At 43.4% G+C, this 18,024-nt stretch overlaps 1 protein-coding gene across 5 annotated transcripts in view; it reads right to left on the bottom strand.

The window, feature by feature from the left end:
* The window catches only part of PEBP4 (phosphatidylethanolamine binding protein 4), a 269,026-nt gene that overhangs the window by 173,184 nt on the left and 77,818 nt on the right, over positions 1–18,024 (bottom strand). For all 5 annotated transcript variants that reach the window (XM_034422078.3, XM_034422079.2, XM_034422080.2 and 2 more), the window contains exon 4: positions 1,672–1,770. In XM_034422078.3, the coding sequence (XP_034277969.2) occupies positions 1,672–1,770 (99 nt within the window). The remainder of the gene's footprint in view (positions 1–1,671; positions 1,771–18,024) is intronic.

Here is an 18,024-nt window from a genome sequence, read left to right as displayed (position 1 = left end):
ACTCCTCACTATACACTGATGAAAACATGACTTTATTGGATTGCTATATTAATTTACTAAGCATCAGGGGTGAAATCCAGCAGGTTCTGACAGGTTCTGGAGAACCGGTAGAAGAAATTTTGAGTAGTTTGGAGAACTGGCAAATACCACCTCTGGCTGGCCCCAGAGTGGGGTGGGAATGGAGATTTTGCAATATCCTTCCCCTAGGAGTGGGGAGGGAATGGGGATTTTGCAGTATACTTCCCCTGGAGTGGGGAGGGAATGGGGATTTTGCAGTATACTTCCCCTAAAGTGGGGAGGGAATGGGGATTTTGCAGTATCCTTCCCCTGGAATCGGGTGGGAATGGAGATTTTGCAGTATCCTTCCCCTGCCATGCCCACCAAGCCACACCCACCAAGCCACACCACACCCACCAAGCCACGCCCACAGAACCGGTAGTAAAAAAAATTGGATTTCACCACTGCTAAGCATATTTATAAGACGAACAAACTATGCGTTCATTATACTATAATATATTATAATCTATAATATTATCAAAATGTGAAGAGAATGAGACCTTATTGTTCCCATGAGCATATATACTTCCATTGAGAAAAACTGCATGCAAACATACACAGAACACATAATAAGTTATATAGTACCTGAAATTTTAATGGAATGCCTTTATGCCTTAAATATATGTTGATCAGCTGAGAAGCTAGCAATATGTTACCCAAAGGATATCCCTATGTATACCCCAGCATTATATAAATCAGCGGTGAAATCCTCTGAAGTCTGCTACCGGTTCTGTGAGTCTGCTACACAGCGCTAAAAAGGGAACATTTTGAAGCCTTCCGAGTTTGCAAAGGTAAGGGAACATTTTGAAGCCTTCCGAGTTTGCAAAAGTAAGTAGAACAGTGAGGGGAGGGGGAATCGGCTGTGCCACGCGATTTAGATTAGCCAGAAAGCTGGAAATCCGACGATTTTAGCTAATATAAATTGCACATCACAGCTTATCATGCATCACAGCTGATCATCAGAAATACTGGTTCGCCCGAACCGATAGCATTTTTTACTACCGTTTCGCCCGAACCGGTCCGAACTGGTAGCATTTCACCCTGATATACATACATATAGTACGTTTTAATTTGCATGCTTAATCGGGCGAACTGGTAGCAGCAGCGGTGGGAGGCTCCACCCACCCGCACGTCATCAAATACGCTCTGCGCATGTACAGAAGTGGAGAAATTGAAAGTGGGTCCCCGCCCCCCCCCGCCCCGATACATCAAGCATCAAGGCAGCAGCACAGAAATCCTCAAAGTCTGTTTCTTCAAGTGCTAAAGCGGAGTATAGGATTGTGTAGAATATAAACACTCAGCTGCCATTAACAAGCAAAGACTGAAAATGAAAGTCAGAAAATTATGCTGTATGAAGGTAGAACAGATGGCAGTTCATCTGAACCAGGAGGAATCCTAACTACTCAGAGGCGTCAAATGTTTTGTAAGGACTGTTCTTGAGTTACAGTAATAATTTAGTCAAGCTGTGTCTGACAAGAAGAGCCTGACACTTTGAACCAAAGGAATCACTCATGTGAGAGGGATTAAAATGCGGAGTAGAAAACAGCCATTAATCTCACAAAATATGTAATAAACATATCAAGAAAGTTAGTATCAAATATTCACGGTACTCACGCTGATGTCAGTCACAGCCCAATGTCTCCAGAACTGATAGATTGGATTAGATCTGCTAGGAGCATCTGGATCAACCATGATGAGAATATACTTCTTATTCTGTAAAATAAGATATGAAAATCGGTCTTAAGAATTTTGTTAGTTAGCAGGTGAGTAAAGTAGAGTAGAGTAGAGAAGAGCATAGAATAGAATAGAATAGAATAGAATAGAATAGAATAGAATAGAATAGAATAGAATAGAATAGAATAGAATAGAACAGAACAGAACAGAATTCTTTATTGGCCAAGTGTGATTGGACACACAAGGTTTGTGTGGTGCATACGCTCTCGGAGTACTTATAAAGAAAAGATACATTCGTCAAGAATCATAAGGTACAACGCTTAATGATAGTCATAGGGAAACAGTCAATATAAATCTTAAGGATACCAGCAACAAGGTTACAGTCATACAGTCATAAGTGAGAGGAGGTGAGTGATGGGAACGATGAGAAGATTAATAGTAGTGCAGACTTACTAACTAGTTTGACAGTGTTGAGGGAATTATTTGTTTAGCAGAGTGATGGCGTTCGGGGAAAAACTGTTCTTGTGTCTAGTTGTTCTGGTGTGCAGTGCTCTATAGCGTCGTTTTGAAGGCAGGAGTTGAAACAAAGGAAACATTCTAAATAAAACACCTATTATCCATCTAGTCATCTATGACAACAGACTTTCCGTTCTCCTTTTTCTGCAGCGGTAGCAATTTACAAAAAGACAATTCTCACAGAACCAAAGAAATAGATATTTCTTGCTGCTGATACATATAGTATCTAAATTCAAGCTATCTCACAGATTAAAAAAAAGAAAAAGAAAATTAATATCTGGAACTAACAGAAGATTTTGGTCATTCTGATTTGATGATCTGTGCTTTGAATTGTAATGAGAAGTGAACTCGCTTCAACACTGGTGACATTTTGATCCATAACACTGGTCCCAGTAGAAACCAGAATTAATTCTTGATGTCAATCATATTCAGCGTGGGTCCCATGAAACGTGCCCTGTTGGTGACATAAAAGTATAGGGTGGAATGTAGAGTAGGCGTTCAACTTTAAAGACCATCATGATAATAATGAATCATGAATAATCATGATCATCAGAATGCAACGGGCAACCAAGTAAGGCTGTTTCAACTTGAAAGTTGTATGAGACCTTCAAGAGACCTCACTCATCACTTATGGTCAGGATGGGCTTCTGAAGGGATTTCTGATAAGGAGGAGGTCAGTGGTGGGTTCCTCCCGGTTCGGCCGAGCTGGTAGCGGTGACGATATGACATCACCAAACCAGTTCTCTTTGTTCGGGAGCTGACCCCCCCGCGTTATTCTTACCTTTTATTTGGCCACGCCCCCAACATATTCGCTGCCTCCCGAGTCCCAGCTGATCAGCCAGAAGGAAAAAAACTGTTTAAACTCTTGCCATGGGGCTTCAAAGGGCCGCCCTACAGCTGATCAGTGTTAAAAGGCACTGTGGTGGTAGACCAGTGTGCTCGAAACACGAATAGGTAGACCGGTGCCTCCAAAAATGAATGGGTAGACCAGTGCCTCCCAAAACAAATGAGTAGACCGGTGCCTCCAAAAACAAATGAGTAGACCAGTGCCTCCAAAAACAAATGGGTAGACCGGTGCCTCCAAAAACGAATGGGTAGACTGGTGCCTCCAAAAACGAATGGGTAGACCAGTGCCTCCAAAAACAAATGAGTAGACCAATGCCTCCAAAAATAAATGAGTAGACCGGTGCCCCCAAAAACAAATGAGTAGACCAGTGCCTCCAAAAACAAATGGGTAGATCGGTACAGCTCTGCAAGCAGTTAAAACCTGGTAGACCAGTACCTCTGCTAAATCCTAAAGAATTGTCACAGGACCATCAAACCACGCCCACAAAATAAGCCACGCCCACAGAGCCGGTAGTAAAAAAATTTAGAAGGCACCCCTGGAGGAAGTGATACCTATTCAAGATCGTCTATGGGAGTCTGGAATCGTAGCCATTTGTCTGGGAGATGCCAGAGATAAATATGTCTTCGGGAGCAGAAACAGCAGAAGTCAGAGAACAGAATCTCCATTTGCTGGCCCCAAGGGAAAAGAAACTTCTCAGATTGCAGGGCTAAAATAATGAGCAAATAAGGCTCAGAGTGACAGGAGGACGATTGTCCTGGCTGATTAATCAAACATCTGGGATGAGACACTCAGCAGACTGAAGCAGCAACTGAAGCTCAGGTTTTCTGTTGTTTGCTATTTACAACAGTACGTCTCCCTCTGTTTCTTGTATCCTGTGACTCCTGAAATATGTGCTTTCACCTCAGCTCATTCTACAATTTCATCTATTCATTTGCTTGATTAATTTGCTTGAGGAGCCTGGGCATGACTCAGAATGACTGGCCATTCTGTTTTGTGATCTACTTTTCTTCTGCAAACTCTCTCCTTATTATGCTTCCTCGGCTTCACTCTTCAGATAGAAATATGTAGTTATAAGGCAAGATGGATTCTAGATGGATGCCCTAACTCCATGATGGCAAACCTATGGCACGAGTGCCACAGGTGGCACGCGGAGCCGTATCTGCGGGCACGCGAGCCGTTGCCCTAGCTCAGCTCCAGCGTGCATGCATGCACCAGCCATCTGATCTTCAGCTGGCCTCACCCACGCTGCCCCACCCCTCCCAGGAGTCTCCACACTGTTTTGGATGCCAGGTAAGTACAGGGCTTGCGCAGAGACTCAGGGAAGGCATTTTCGGCCTCCAGAGGGCCTCCGAGGGGTAGGGGAGGCAGTTTTCGTCCTCCCCAGGCTCTAAGAAAGCCTCTGGAGCCTGGGGAGGGTGAAAAATGGGCCTTCCTGGTTCACCGGAAGTCAGAAAATGCTCTGTGCACGCATGCGCAGGGAAACACCGGGAGGTCACGCATGCATGTGGGGGGGGGGGTTGGGCGTGGGAGGGGGTCATTGAATTATGGCTGTGGGCACGCGTCTGTGTGATCCCCCTGTACTCCCCCCACTTTTGGCATGCTACGGCAAAAAGGTTAGCCATCACTGCCCTAACTCAGGGATGTCAAACTCACGTTGTCACGTGACGTATCGGGACCTTTTTCCCCTTTGCTAAGACGGACGTGGGTGTGGCCAGCGGGTGACGCATCCAGCCCGTGGGGCGGGAGTTTGATAGCTCTGCTCTAACTATAATTTTCAGATTATTTTCAGGGATCATTCCTTGAAAGATGTATTAACATAATCCAGTCTGTCAGGAAGAGATGCACCTTATCAGCATCAAGGTTGTGTTTGACCTTGGGGGGCTGCGGTGGGCGTGGCCAGGATGGGCATGGTGATCTGAGCACTTTGCCAGCGAAAATGGGCTCCCAAGCTCCATTTCGACTGCGACGGCCTCCTGCAACCCTCTGCCAGCGAAAGTGGAGCTGGGGAGTGCCACCCATGGCCCTCGTGAGCTCTGTTTTTGGCTGTGAACGCCTCCTGCAACCCACTGCCAACGAAAACAGAGCTCGGGAGGGCCACACGCAGCCCTCCTGAGTTCCGTTTTCACTGGCAGAGGCACTGCGGGCCAGTCCTTCTGTTGTGGCCTGCCAGCAGCCAGCAGAACTGGCAGCAGATTTGGACAGTGAGGAGGTTGGGGAGGAACATGGGCCAGTCCTGGAGTCTGGAGAAGGCTCTGATGAGGGCTCTGCATCAGAGGCAGAGAAGGGGCCAGGGCCCTATGACAGTTATCAGCTGCCTTCGGAGTCAGACATCAGTGAGGCAGATGAACAGCTGGAGCCTGTTTCCAGGGTGCGCAATGAGCAGAGTTGCCAGACGAAGGGAACAGCTAAAGAACAAGGGTCGACTAGGGAGTAAGGCCACAGGTGGACGATGAAGGGCCCTTCCCAGAGGGAATAAAAGAGGAGCGAAAGGGGAGGGGAGTTTGCAGGAGACAATTAGTTCACCTAATTGGTTGGTGACTCTCCGAGACTCCTTGCCGAGTTTTGAAGATATGGGCCTGGCAGCTCTCCAAGCCAGATAAGGTCTGTGAATGTAAATTCTCCCTGGAAAGACTTTGCTGAGTGTGAATGAGAGAAATTCACAGTAACTTAACAAAAAGGGATTTTTGTCGGGATAAGGAGTCTGCTTCGTGGTTTGGGAATGCCTAGATCGGAACACCTTCGCTGTTTCCAGGGCAGATTTGTTTCCAGGCCAGATCTAAGCCCCCAGGGCCTGAGTTTGACACCCCTGTCCTAGACCAATATCTGAAAGCAGTGATGCTATCAGTGAGGGCTTTATTACTTCACAAGCAGGTGTCTATTCTGGCACTATTCCTCAAGCTTTAGCTGTACTAACCAAAATTATTCTACCTCTCTTGAGGGATTCAAACCCTTGAGACCATTCAATTAAAATACTCTACCGTTTTTGTAAAGTACAGTTAGCTCCAAGTACAGCGTCTAAGGTTTTGATTGTCTCTTAAAGATAAATCAAGGTATATAATATCACTCATGCTCTAGCTGCACCAGTTACCAATTTGCTTTCAGGTATAATTCAGAATGCTGGTTATGTTATTTAAACTCTAAATTGCTTGGGATCAGAGGATTACCGTATTTTTCGGAGTATAAGACGCACAGGACTGTAAGATGCACCTACCTTTTTTGGTGAGGAAAAGAAGAAAAAGAAATCTGCCTCTGCCTCCCAGCAATTTTGCCTCGTTGCAGCAAACAGCAAACAGCCTGCTTTACTTTCAGTTTCGTTTTCAGCATAGCTTGATTAGCACAAGGAAAAAAAAAAATCTGCTCCCAGCAATTTACCTCCTTGCAGCAAGCAGCAGAGGCAAAACAGCTGAGAGTCAGGAGGCCGATCCAATCAACTTGTCCTAATTAGGCTGTGCGGAAGCTGAAAGGAGCTGTTTTTTCTTGCTGTTTGCTTGCAAGGAGGTAACTGCTGGGAGGCAGAGGCCAAAGGGTGGGGGGCAGTGGGTGGACGGGGCTACATTCAGTGTATAAGTCTCACCTAAATTTTCATCCCCTTTTAGGGGGAAAAAAGGTACATCTTATACTCCGAAAAATATGGTACCTACTTTCACATGGCTCTTCCCAAGTTGAAGTCAGGTTAATACCAATATAAAAGTGGGTATTTCCAATGGCCAATCCAATTTCACAGACTTCTGTACTACCTGATAATCATCCAACCTCAGCTTTTTGCATTTTCAGGACTAAAGTGAGGACTTAGATTTTTTTCCCTGGCTTTTTCAGTTTGTTTCTCACTTTTTATTGGTGTTTCAGATGCATGTGTTTTAAATGTATATTGTGTTTAAATGCTGATTGTATTTTAATTTTAATTAAATTGCTAGCCAAATGTTTTGAAATAAAGAAGTGGATAAAAGTTTATTTTTTTTAATCCGAACTAAATTTCTTTCCTCTTTAATGAATGTTATTTAACTCAATGGGCCTAATCCTAATTAATAAGCTTGTGGATATTAGGCATTTCATTCTTATTCACCAAGTGCTAAAACATATGTGGGATGAAAATTCTAACTCTAATTTAGAAAATCAGTAAGAAGCAAAAACATGACATCCAACTGTCTAAAAATTCTAGGTTTAATAGCAACTGCTGTACCAAATATTTCGTCTGAGTTGCCAATGAATAAAACAGTTTTTAGAGGGTCTTAACAAGTTTACACATGGCTTCCATAGGACACAGTTAACACAGGCATGAATAAATTGTTAATCGACATTTATATAATATATAAGAAGTGAAGTGATAACTACCAACAACAACAAAAAAGTTATTTAAAAAGCATTTTCTGTACAACAGGTTATTTTCAGAGGTCCTTACTTACAACAACTTTTGTTTAATGCTGTCTAGAACTTTAAATACTAATTTATAGTGGATGGCCAGTAGTAGAAAAAAAAGAGATTTTTTTATTGGCCAAGTGTGATTGGACACACAAGGAATTTGTCTTTGGTGTATATGCTCTCGGTGTACATAAAAGAAAAGATACGTTCATCAAGAATCATAAGGTACAACACTTTAATGATAGATAGATAGATAGATAGATAGATAGATAGATAGATAGATAGATAGATAGATAGAGAATAGAGTAACATTTAGACATGAATATTTACTTTTCTAAGGAGTTTGCCATTTCTGGCTTGGTTTAATATTGGCTTTTGGCCAGCACACAAATTATGTGATTTTCATTGTGCATCACGGAAGGAGGTTAAAATAAAATACGTGCCTAAAGTGAGAAGCACAGATTGTACAGATGACCAGGAAACTTAATATTACGGCTTTTGAATTATAGAGGTTGAAACAATTGACATTATTTTTTAATTAACTATCTTTGTTTTAAGCTAGTGCTGTATGTCTATTTCTTTTCTATTTCCTTCTTTGCATCCACTGTCAATTTATTTTTAAGTGTTTTTAAGTTTCTTAAATATACCTTAGCGAAAATTTATGGTATATTTGTACCTAGAAGTGTATGAACCAGAGGTGGGTACATTCATAGTAGTAGTGGGTTTCAAATTTATTTACTACTGGTTCTGTGGGTGTGGCTTGGTGGACATGGCATGGCGTGCGTGGCGTGGTGGGCATGGCAGGGGAAGGATACTGTAAAATCTCCATTCCCACCCCCCAATCCAGGGGAAGGTTACTGCAAAATCCCCATTTCCTCCCAATCAGCTGGGACTTGGGAGGCAGAGAATAGATGGGGGTGGGCCAGTCAGAATTTTTATTACTGGTTCTCCGAACTATTCAAAATTTCTGCTACCGGTTCTTGAGAACTGCTGAAACCCACCTCTGATTCATAGAGAACAGATGTATCACCACCAGCTATTAGACTACAGCCAATATTACTTCTGATTTGGTGAATTTTTGCCTCCAAATATGAGTTAAAAGGGGATCACTGGAAGAAGATGGATATATCTTCATCTCCTAGAGACATCTGTTTGGTCATTGTGAAAAATAAATAGCTGCATTAAGATGCCCTTGGCCTGTTCCAGAGAGGATAACTTATTTCTTTCAAAACCAATTAAAATGTTTGTTCTGTTTATTTTACACTTATTTGTTCCAAGAAGTCTAAAATATGTGATTTCATAATTGACACGTTTGGCTAATCACCAGAATTATTCCTGGTACTACGTCTACACGGAAGGAAGGAAGCAGTGGGATATCACAAGATTCCATTTTAGGTCCAGTATCAATATCTTCATAAATGATTTAGACGAGGGAATAGAAGGTGAAATCATTAAATTTGCAGATGACACGAAGCTGGCGGAATAGCTGACACCCCAGAAGACAAGCTCAGGATCCAAAAAGATCTTGACAGACTTGAACAATGGGCCCTATCCAACAACATGAAATTGAATGTGGAGAAAAGCAAGGTTTTTACACCTGAGCAGGAAAAACCAAAGGTACAGATTGGACAAAACCTGGCTCAAAACCAGTAACCGTGCAGTGTTCCAGTATTTGATGGGCTGCCCCAAAGAAGAGGGAGTCAAGCTATTCTCCAAAGCACCAAAAGGCAAGACGAGAAAGCATGGATGGAAACTAATCAAGGAGAGAAGCAACCTGGAATTAAGGACAAACTTCCTAACAGTGAGGACAATTAACCAGTGGGACAGCCTGCCACCAGAAGTTGTAGATGCTTCACCACTGGAGGTTTTTTAAGAAAACTGGACAGCCACCTATAGGATCTCTTGCTCGAGCAGGGTGTTGGATTAGAAGACCTCCAAGGTCCAGCTCTATTCCGGTTGAATTATAATTCTGTTACAACAAGAAGTAAAGTGTTCTACTAAGACTGATCTTGGTTTAATTATTTATATGCTATCAGCTTGACTCAACGTGTAGCCTCGACCTTCGCTACAATGGAATCTATTTGGTCTTCAGAGCTTTGTTTCAATAGCTCATCATCAGACAACCCAATTTTTAGTAAGAACATGTATTAACAGATTAACAGAGTTGGAAGGGACCTTGTAGGTCATCTAGTCCGACCCCCCGCCCAAGCAGGAGACCCTACACCATTTCTGACAAATGGCAGTCCAATCTCTTCTTGAAAGCTTCCAGGGATGAAGCCCCCACAACTTCTGAAGTGAAGCTGTTCCATTGGTTGATTGTTCTCACTGTCAGAAAGTTCTTCCTTATTTCCAGGTTGAATCCCTCCTTGTTCAGTTTCCATCCATTATTCCTTGTCTGGCCTTCAGGCGCTTTGGAGAATAGCTTGACCCCCTTCCTCCTCTTTGTGGCAGCCCCTTAAATATTGGAAGACTGCTCTCCTGTCTCCCCTGGTCCTTCTCTTCACTAGATTAGCCATGCCCAGTTCTTGCAACCGTTCATCGTATGTTTTAGCCTCCAGTCCCCTAATCCTCCTGGTTGCTCTTCTCTGCACTTTTTCTAGAGTCTCAATATCTTTTTGAGAGAAGAATTATGCTGTAAGTTCCTAAACATAGAAATCTAGTCCCTGGCTACCATTAACAGTAGGACATTTCCCCATCAGTTCAAGCTTCTACTTTCCTTATGCTTGTAGGAGCTGCCTTCAATTCCATGTGCACTTTTCCATAAAAAAGAGCGTGATACCAGAGCTCCCGAATGGATATTACGGAAGCAGAGTTATGTTTCCCGTATTCCCCTTACTAGTCCAGGCTTCCTCCACTGCATTCGTGCCTAGTTTCTGTCCTGCCAACCATGATGAAATTTTTAACACCTCACCTTAAATACGAAAATATTTTGAAATGACCATGTGGTTCTTTTATTTGGGAGGTGGGGGGCGAAAAAAAACAAAACAGAGACTGGAAAGAGTGGGATTTTCATTTCTAACTTAGGTGGGTTCTTGGTTTTTGCTATGGTTATGAATCTCTCACTTCTGCGTTGGTGCCCAGCTGGTGAGAACAGAACGCGTAGTCATGGGACTGTCATCATGTCCAGGTTAACATGTAGCATTTCTATTACTATTAACAGACTTTCTGCTCTTCGCTCCATCTGTTCTTCTAAATAATTGCAGTTGTACAGACCATGTCTTCACTGCAGGCAGGCTCTTGGGAGAGGATGGTGCTCGAATGCACACACACACACACATACAAAAAGTGTTAAAAAATAACAGCAACACGAGAATAAAGCACTAGTGAAGCCAACAGCAGGCTTGGATTTCAGTACAGATTGCAGACTGCAACAAGCATCCTTACCCAGTTTCGGGGGTGGTCAAACGAGACCTTAAATCAAAGCAAACAAGGGCTTGGCAACCTCGCGACAATTTTGGGCAAGCTCTATCTTTATCTATGTATCAGCTACACCATTCATATGCTGCAAGATTACACACACACACACACACAAACATATACAGCGTCCAAGAGATTTTTTAAAAAAATGCTATAGAAGAAAATACATAAAACAAAAATCATAAATGCACGGCACTGCATAGGACAGTGATGGCTAAGGTTTTTGCCATCGCGTGCCAGGAAGGGGGGGGCGGAGGAGGTTCATGAGTACACGTGCCCACACCCATAATTCTATGCGCCCTGCACTGCGCATGCTGGCGCGACCCCCCTCCCACCCCCACTCCTGGCACACGATGGACCGGTAGGCCTGTTTTTCTTTCTCACCTAGCTCCAGATCCTCTCTATGCATCTGGGGAGGGCGAAAACAGCTTCCCCACCGCCTCGGAGGCCCTCCGGAGGCCCGAAACGGCCCGTTTTCCAACTTCCAGTTGGACAGGAAGTGACGTTTTTTGCTGTCCCCAGCCTCCAGAGACTCCTAGAACTGAGCTGGCGTGCCATAGGTTTGCCATCACGGGCATAGGAGAACAAACCCATCAGGACAAGATTCGGCAGTCCAGCTGCATGGCCACTACTCAGGTGACCCTGAGGACGCAGACAAACCTCCCGGTGGCCTCAACGACCCTCTAAAAGGATGTAAATGACCAGCTGTCTGCAAGGAGTATAAATCCTTCCATTCCCCACCATCCAGTCAGAGCTGAAGCAGCTTCTTGGATGAGAAGTGAAATGTCTTCAAAGAAAAACCCAGAAAGTCCTCTTGCCTCTTGAAAAAGCGCCTTTGGGGACAACCATGACCTGAATGACTGAGAATCTCCACAGACATAAAACAAAACACTTTCAGCCAGTGCTGAAATCCAAATATTTTTACTACCGGTTCTGTAGGCGTGGCTTGGTGGGCGTGGTATGGCTTGGTGGGTGTGGCAGGGGAAGGATACTGCAAAATCTCCATTTCCACCCCACTCCAGGGGAAGAATACTGCAAAATCTCCATTCCCACCCCACTCCAGGGGAAGGATACTGCAAAATCCCCATTCCCTCCCCACTCTGGGGCCAGCCAGAGGTGGTATTTGCCAGTTCTCCGAACTGCTCAAAATTTCCGCTACCGGTTCTCCAGAACTTGTCAGAACCTGCTGGATTTCACCCCTGCGAAATTTCAGCGAATATATTCGATTTCAGCGAATATCTTGAAATAGTTTTGAATCTTTGTCTCGCATGCCTATATGTAGCAGAATATATTGATACAAGAGACTGAACTCCATTTACAGAACAGGGGCCAACATTCACTGTGACATGAAATCATTTTCTGTTTCCACAGTTGCACGAGGTAAGATGAAGTACTGATGAAATCGATCTTAAGAGCAATACGCTTCCATGTGTTAAAAAACAGTGAAAACAAACAGGCTACATTCCCGTGACAATTTGCATAAGGAGCTGAGATTCATTCAGGATTTGAACTCTAGGAATATTTTTAGCAGTTGAGAAAAACTAGCTGAATCACAACACAGTAACTAGAAATCATCTTGTGGGTTTCAGATGGATTGGGGTGCCTTACTAGCACATTGTTTAGATTTCAGTTCAAAGACTTACCTGGAATTAAGTCCGATTAAACACCACGGGAGATAATTTTTAGGTAGACATAGGATCAGGGGTGAAATCCAGCAGGTTCTGACAGGTTCTGGAGAATCGGTAGTGGAAATGTTGAGTAGTTTGGAGAACCGGTAGCGGAAATTTTGAGTAGTTCGGAGAACCGGAAAATGCCACCTCTGGCTGGCCCCAGAGTGGGGTGGGAATGGAGATTTGCAGTATCCTTCCCCTGGAGTGAGGTGGGAATGGAGATTTTGCAGTATCCTTCCCCTGCCACACCCACCAAGCCACACCTACCAAGCAACACCATGCCGCCCACCAAGCCACACCCATAGAACCGGTAGTTTAAAAAAATTGGATTTCACCATTGCATGGGATTCTTAATATATTGGATGCCAGAGTGGGGTGCATGTGCTTTTAGACTTGCTTTCCTTATTGCTGCTTGTTAAGATGGTGCTTTATATTTTAAATCTTTCAAAGTAATTTCTGTTTACTTCTGTTAAGCCCTACCTTGAAAGTTTGTTTTAACAGCATCAGAAATCTCTAATCTGTGCCCCTTTTAACCTGCAACTTCCTACTCCATCCTTCTTGATCCTTTCCATTCAGCATGGCTTCTCATCCTCCTTGACCCTTCTCAGGACTCAAAACCTCTACTGAAAAGATTTCTTTCTACCTGCAGGAAAAAAGAAAAAAACCAGGAAACAATTCCTTCCTTTCCTCTTTTCTATTTTCCTCAAGGCGGAAAGAGGCAGAGATTTTCTACATGGAGAAAAACCATGATTCAGTCCAACAGCTTGATTAAAGGTGTGGGCATCTTTTTCCAGGAGGACAGATTATCACCTGAACTCTGGGGTGAACAGGTAACCTGGCGCTTAAAATGGAGCTGGTTCCCCCAGGCTGGCTGGTGGGTTGAGTGTTAAATAATTACCATATTATTATATTTGAAACTTGTGGGTGAATTTGTGTATGTTTATTTGCTTTCCTTTTGCACCTAACACTAGTGGTGCAACTTAATTAAACAGGCTAAGATGCCTTTTGCTGCTCTCAAGACAAATGCTCTCATTAATGACAAGCATATTTGTTTTAAAAGGGCACATATAGGTACCATATTGTGCTGAAAATGCTACAGGCAGGCAGCGTTATCTTCATAAATTTCTAAGCCATCTGCTTACCCAGTGCAAAATTCTAATTTTTTCAGGATCTGTTATTTCCAGCCTACTCTGTTGAGCATCTGTAGCTTACTGGATAAGATTTAAGAAGATCCCTTATACAATTTTATCCAACTGCATTTTAAATTATCATTCACATTACAGCGTAGTTTGAACATATGAATGCACTAACCCCCGTAGTCTCTTGTTGAAGGTGGTGACAGATCTTGTCAAAAAGCATGGATCATAAATGGCAAGATAGTAATAATAATAATAATTTAAAATGTACTGACGAGCTCCCCAAATTTCCTTTTTCAATGCATGCTTGTTCATGCAAACTGGAGCATTGGCATAAAAAAAACCACTATTCTTCATTTATCCAACCTAATATTTTCATGAATTGTAAGCCATCCTTGAATCATTAGATGAGGGGACACTGCGGTATTTCTAAATTAATATATATCTGGAGCCAAGGTTCAGTTATTTAAGGTTCAGAGCAGTGGTGGGTTTCAAATTGTTTTACTACCGGTTCTGTGAGCGTGGCTTGGTGAGCGTGGCAGGGGAAGGATACTGTAAAATCTCCATTCCCATCCCACTCCAGGGGAAGGTTACTGCAAAATCCCTATTCCCTCCCCACTCCAAGGGAAGGTTACTGCAAAATCCCTATTCCCTCCCCACTCCAAGGGAAGGTTACTGCAAAATCCCCATTTCCTCCTGATCAGCTGGGACTGGGGAGGCAGAGAATAGACAGGGGCGGGGCCAGTCAGAGGTGGTATTTACCAGTTCTCCGAACTACTCAAAATTTCCACTACCGGTTCTCCAGAACTGGTCAGAACCTGCTGAAACCCCACCTCTGGTTCAGAGTGATCTGGAAAGTCATGGATCTGCCATATCTGCTCTACAAAAATCCGTCAAGCTGCTAGATTGCCAACAAAGAAATAAAAGTGGTTTTTTTTTCACCATCTGTCAAGTCTATTGGTCATCTGGATTTTTGCAAGCCCAATAACAGCTGACAGTGGAGATGTGTTGTGTAAAAATTATGGGATGGAAGAACTGCCCTTACTATCACCTTCTCCATTGCTACTCCCAAGCCAGACATAGCTTCAGAAGATCAGGATGCACTGGGAGCAGTGGTGGGTTCCTCCCGGTTCGGCCGAGCCGGTAGCGGTGACGATATGATGTCACCAAACCGGTTCTCTTTGTTCGGGAGCTGGGCCACAGTTCCCTGCCCCCAACCAGATACTAAGCTGAGGCCAATTTTTAGAAATGCAGATTTGGTAATTCATTCAAGACCGGATATTCTGAACAAAGGCAGGGCAAAGCCATTCAACCACAATAGGAATTGCCCTTCATTGCATCACCCAGCAAGATTCAACCAAGCCTGGGACACAGGCAACCTAAAAAGCTAGCTATGACCCTGCATAGCCCTCTGGGAGTCCGACAACCAATAGAATACATTTCTTGCACAGGAACAGGAAGCTCAAGGGCAAGGCCCAAGAGAGGATATAAATATGCATCTCTCTCCACTCCATGTGGTCAACTACCCAGAATCATACGTGCTTGGTGGTTCTGCTTCACCATTAAACCATCTTTCCAATCAGCCTCCATGTTTCCAATGTCTTTCTCCCCACTTGGAACTGAACCCAGATGGATATTTCTTCCGGCAAACCGAAACTTTTTTTCTTTCCTTTTTAGAATTAGAAAGATGACTTCAAAATTTCTACCTAATGATCCCGTACGCCCTACCTTTAATTTGCAGAACTAGACAGAAGAAGCTGCCACTGTCCTATTCGGGTTGTCTGTGCGCGTTAGCTAGCTCCCCATCTGCAAAGCAGACATCACCATCTTACTGTGCTTCATTGTAAGACTTGAAGGATTAATTAGTTAATGTCTGCAGAGTGCTTTGATGATGGAAGTGTTAAGCATCACATTTGAGCTACTAATTGCTTCTGGATGGGAGAAGCCGCGTATATAATTTGAGTTATTATTGTTAAAGGCACGAGCTGTTAGATTATCCACAGGTTTAGAAACTTCTTTAAGAAGGAAGGGATTATTATTATTATTATTATTTTTGGAGAACTACAGCCAGAGACGAAGGCAGGGCAAAGGGAGAGGGATTAGTGTAGGAAGACAAACAGCTTGAATAGATCCAGAGGAGATGGGGCAGTGCAAAAATTAAAAACCTAAATGAAAGCAAATAGAGTGTTAAGTGACACACATGGAGAGCTTATGGTTTCCTAGGTAACAAGTGCACTAGAGAATTGCCATACATGCACTAGTTAAGCAGCCCATCATATATTTGCAGCAACTGAATAATGCCAAGGAATGTGTCAAAGTCCAGGCTGAATTCGTATGGATTCTCAGAGAATCAGCGACAGCCCTTAAAAATGAAGAAGAAAGATTGAGGTAATCTGGAACAATCTGGGCATCCCGTATATTCTCTTCCCATTTGCAGAAAGCTAGTTCGGAAATGACTTCTTCTTGACCGAGGAAATAAGAAACATGACTTGGACAGCTAACATCAAAAACGTCATCAAAAAAGCACAACAAAGAATGTTCTTTCTGCGCCAACTCAAGAAGCTCAAACTGCCCAAGGAGCTGCTGATCCAGTTCTACAGAGGAATTATTGAGTCTGTCATCTGCACCTCCACAACTGCCTGGTTTGGTTCTGCAACCCAACAAGACAGACACAGACTTCAGAGGATCATTAGAACTGGAGAAAAAACCATGGCTACCAACCTGCCTTCCATTGAGGACCTGTCTACTCCACGAGTCACAAAGAGGGCTGGGAAAATATCTACAGACCCCTCGCATCCTGGACATCAACTGTTTCAACTCCTACCCTCAAAACGACGCTATAGAGCACTGCACACCAGAACAACTAGACACAAGGACAGTTTTTTCCCGAATGCCATCCCTCTGCTCAACAAATAATCCCCTCAACACTGTCAAACTATTCACTAAGTCTGCATTACTATTAATCTTCTCATCGTTCCCACCACCCATCTCCTTCCACTAATGACTGTATGACTTGTATCCTTACGATTTATATTGATATTGTTTCCTGATTGCATATTTGTACCCTATGACTATCGTTAAGTGTTTTATTTTATGGTTCTTGATGAACATATCTTTTCTTTTATGTACACTGAGAGCATATGCACCAAGACAAATTCCTTGTCTGTCCAATCACACTTGGCCAATAAAGAATTCTATTCTATTCTATTCATTTTCTATAACTTTTTCCACTTTATGTTCCCATGACGTTTTGGATACAGGTAAGTTGTATTTTTTACATAATGACCAATGGATTAATTTAGCAACACGGTCGTGTCTAGCTTTGTAGTAAGTTTGTGTGATTTTGCTGCATTCACATATTAAAATGTGAAACAGTTTCGACTTTGTTGTTGCAAAGTCGGCAGTTTGGATTGTTGGTGGATTTTTGTATCTTTGCTTTCATGGCATTAGTTTGTAGTGCTTGTTCTTGAGCAGTGAGTATTAAACCTTCAGTTTCTTTCTTGATGGTTCCCATCTTAAGCCCACGTTCATATTAAGTTCCATTATTATTATTATTATTATTATTATTATTATTATTATTATTATTATCAACAATAATAATCTAAAAACATTTGGAGTATCATTTGATCACCACTGGCATTGACAAAATCACTGTTAATCAATTGCAAAAGGCAACTTTATATGGAATACTTTACATCCTACAATATCTTTAACACCATCAAACAACATCTGCTCATCCAGGTTCTTAGGAAGGATTTGATCAATAGATAAAAATGCCAAATTCAGTTTAAACAACTGGATGAAGTGCGGCCAGCTATAACCTGAACACCATAAGCCAGTGATGACTAACGTTTTTGCCATCGAGTGCCAAAAGTGGGACCGCAGGGGGGGTCGCACGCATGTGTGCCCACACCCATAATTCTATGTGCCCCACCCCCTGCACATGTGCGTGCGACCCCCCCCATGCTCCCCCCGCTTTTGGCACACAATGGTACAGTGGGCCACCAGACTTCCAGTGGAACCGGAAGTCAGGAAACAAGCCGTTTCTGGCCTCCAGAGGGGTGGGGAAGGCCATTTTCACCCTCCCCAGGCACCTAGAAAGGTTCTGGAGCCTGGGGAGAGTGAAAAACAGGCCTTCCGGTCCCACCAGAAGTTGGGAAACAGGCCATTTCTGGCCTCTAGAGGGTCTCGGGGGGGGGTGAGGAAGACCATTTTCATCCTCCCCAGGCTCCTAGAAACCCTCTGGGGCCTGGGGAGAGCGAAAAACAGGCCTTCCTCACCCACAGCCCCACCGGAGATCCTCCAGAGGCCAGAAACAGTGTGTTTCCCGACTCCTGGTGGGCCCAGA

Source organism: Pantherophis guttatus, chromosome 9, assembly GCF_059756535.1.
Source record: "Pantherophis guttatus breed Tessera chromosome 9, ASM5975653v1, whole genome shotgun sequence".
In the NCBI taxonomy this organism is placed as follows: Eukaryota; Metazoa; Chordata; class Lepidosauria; order Squamata; family Colubridae; genus Pantherophis; species Pantherophis guttatus.
Note: the sequence above shows the minus strand (reverse complement) of the source record. Positions and strands in the feature narration are given on the sequence as shown.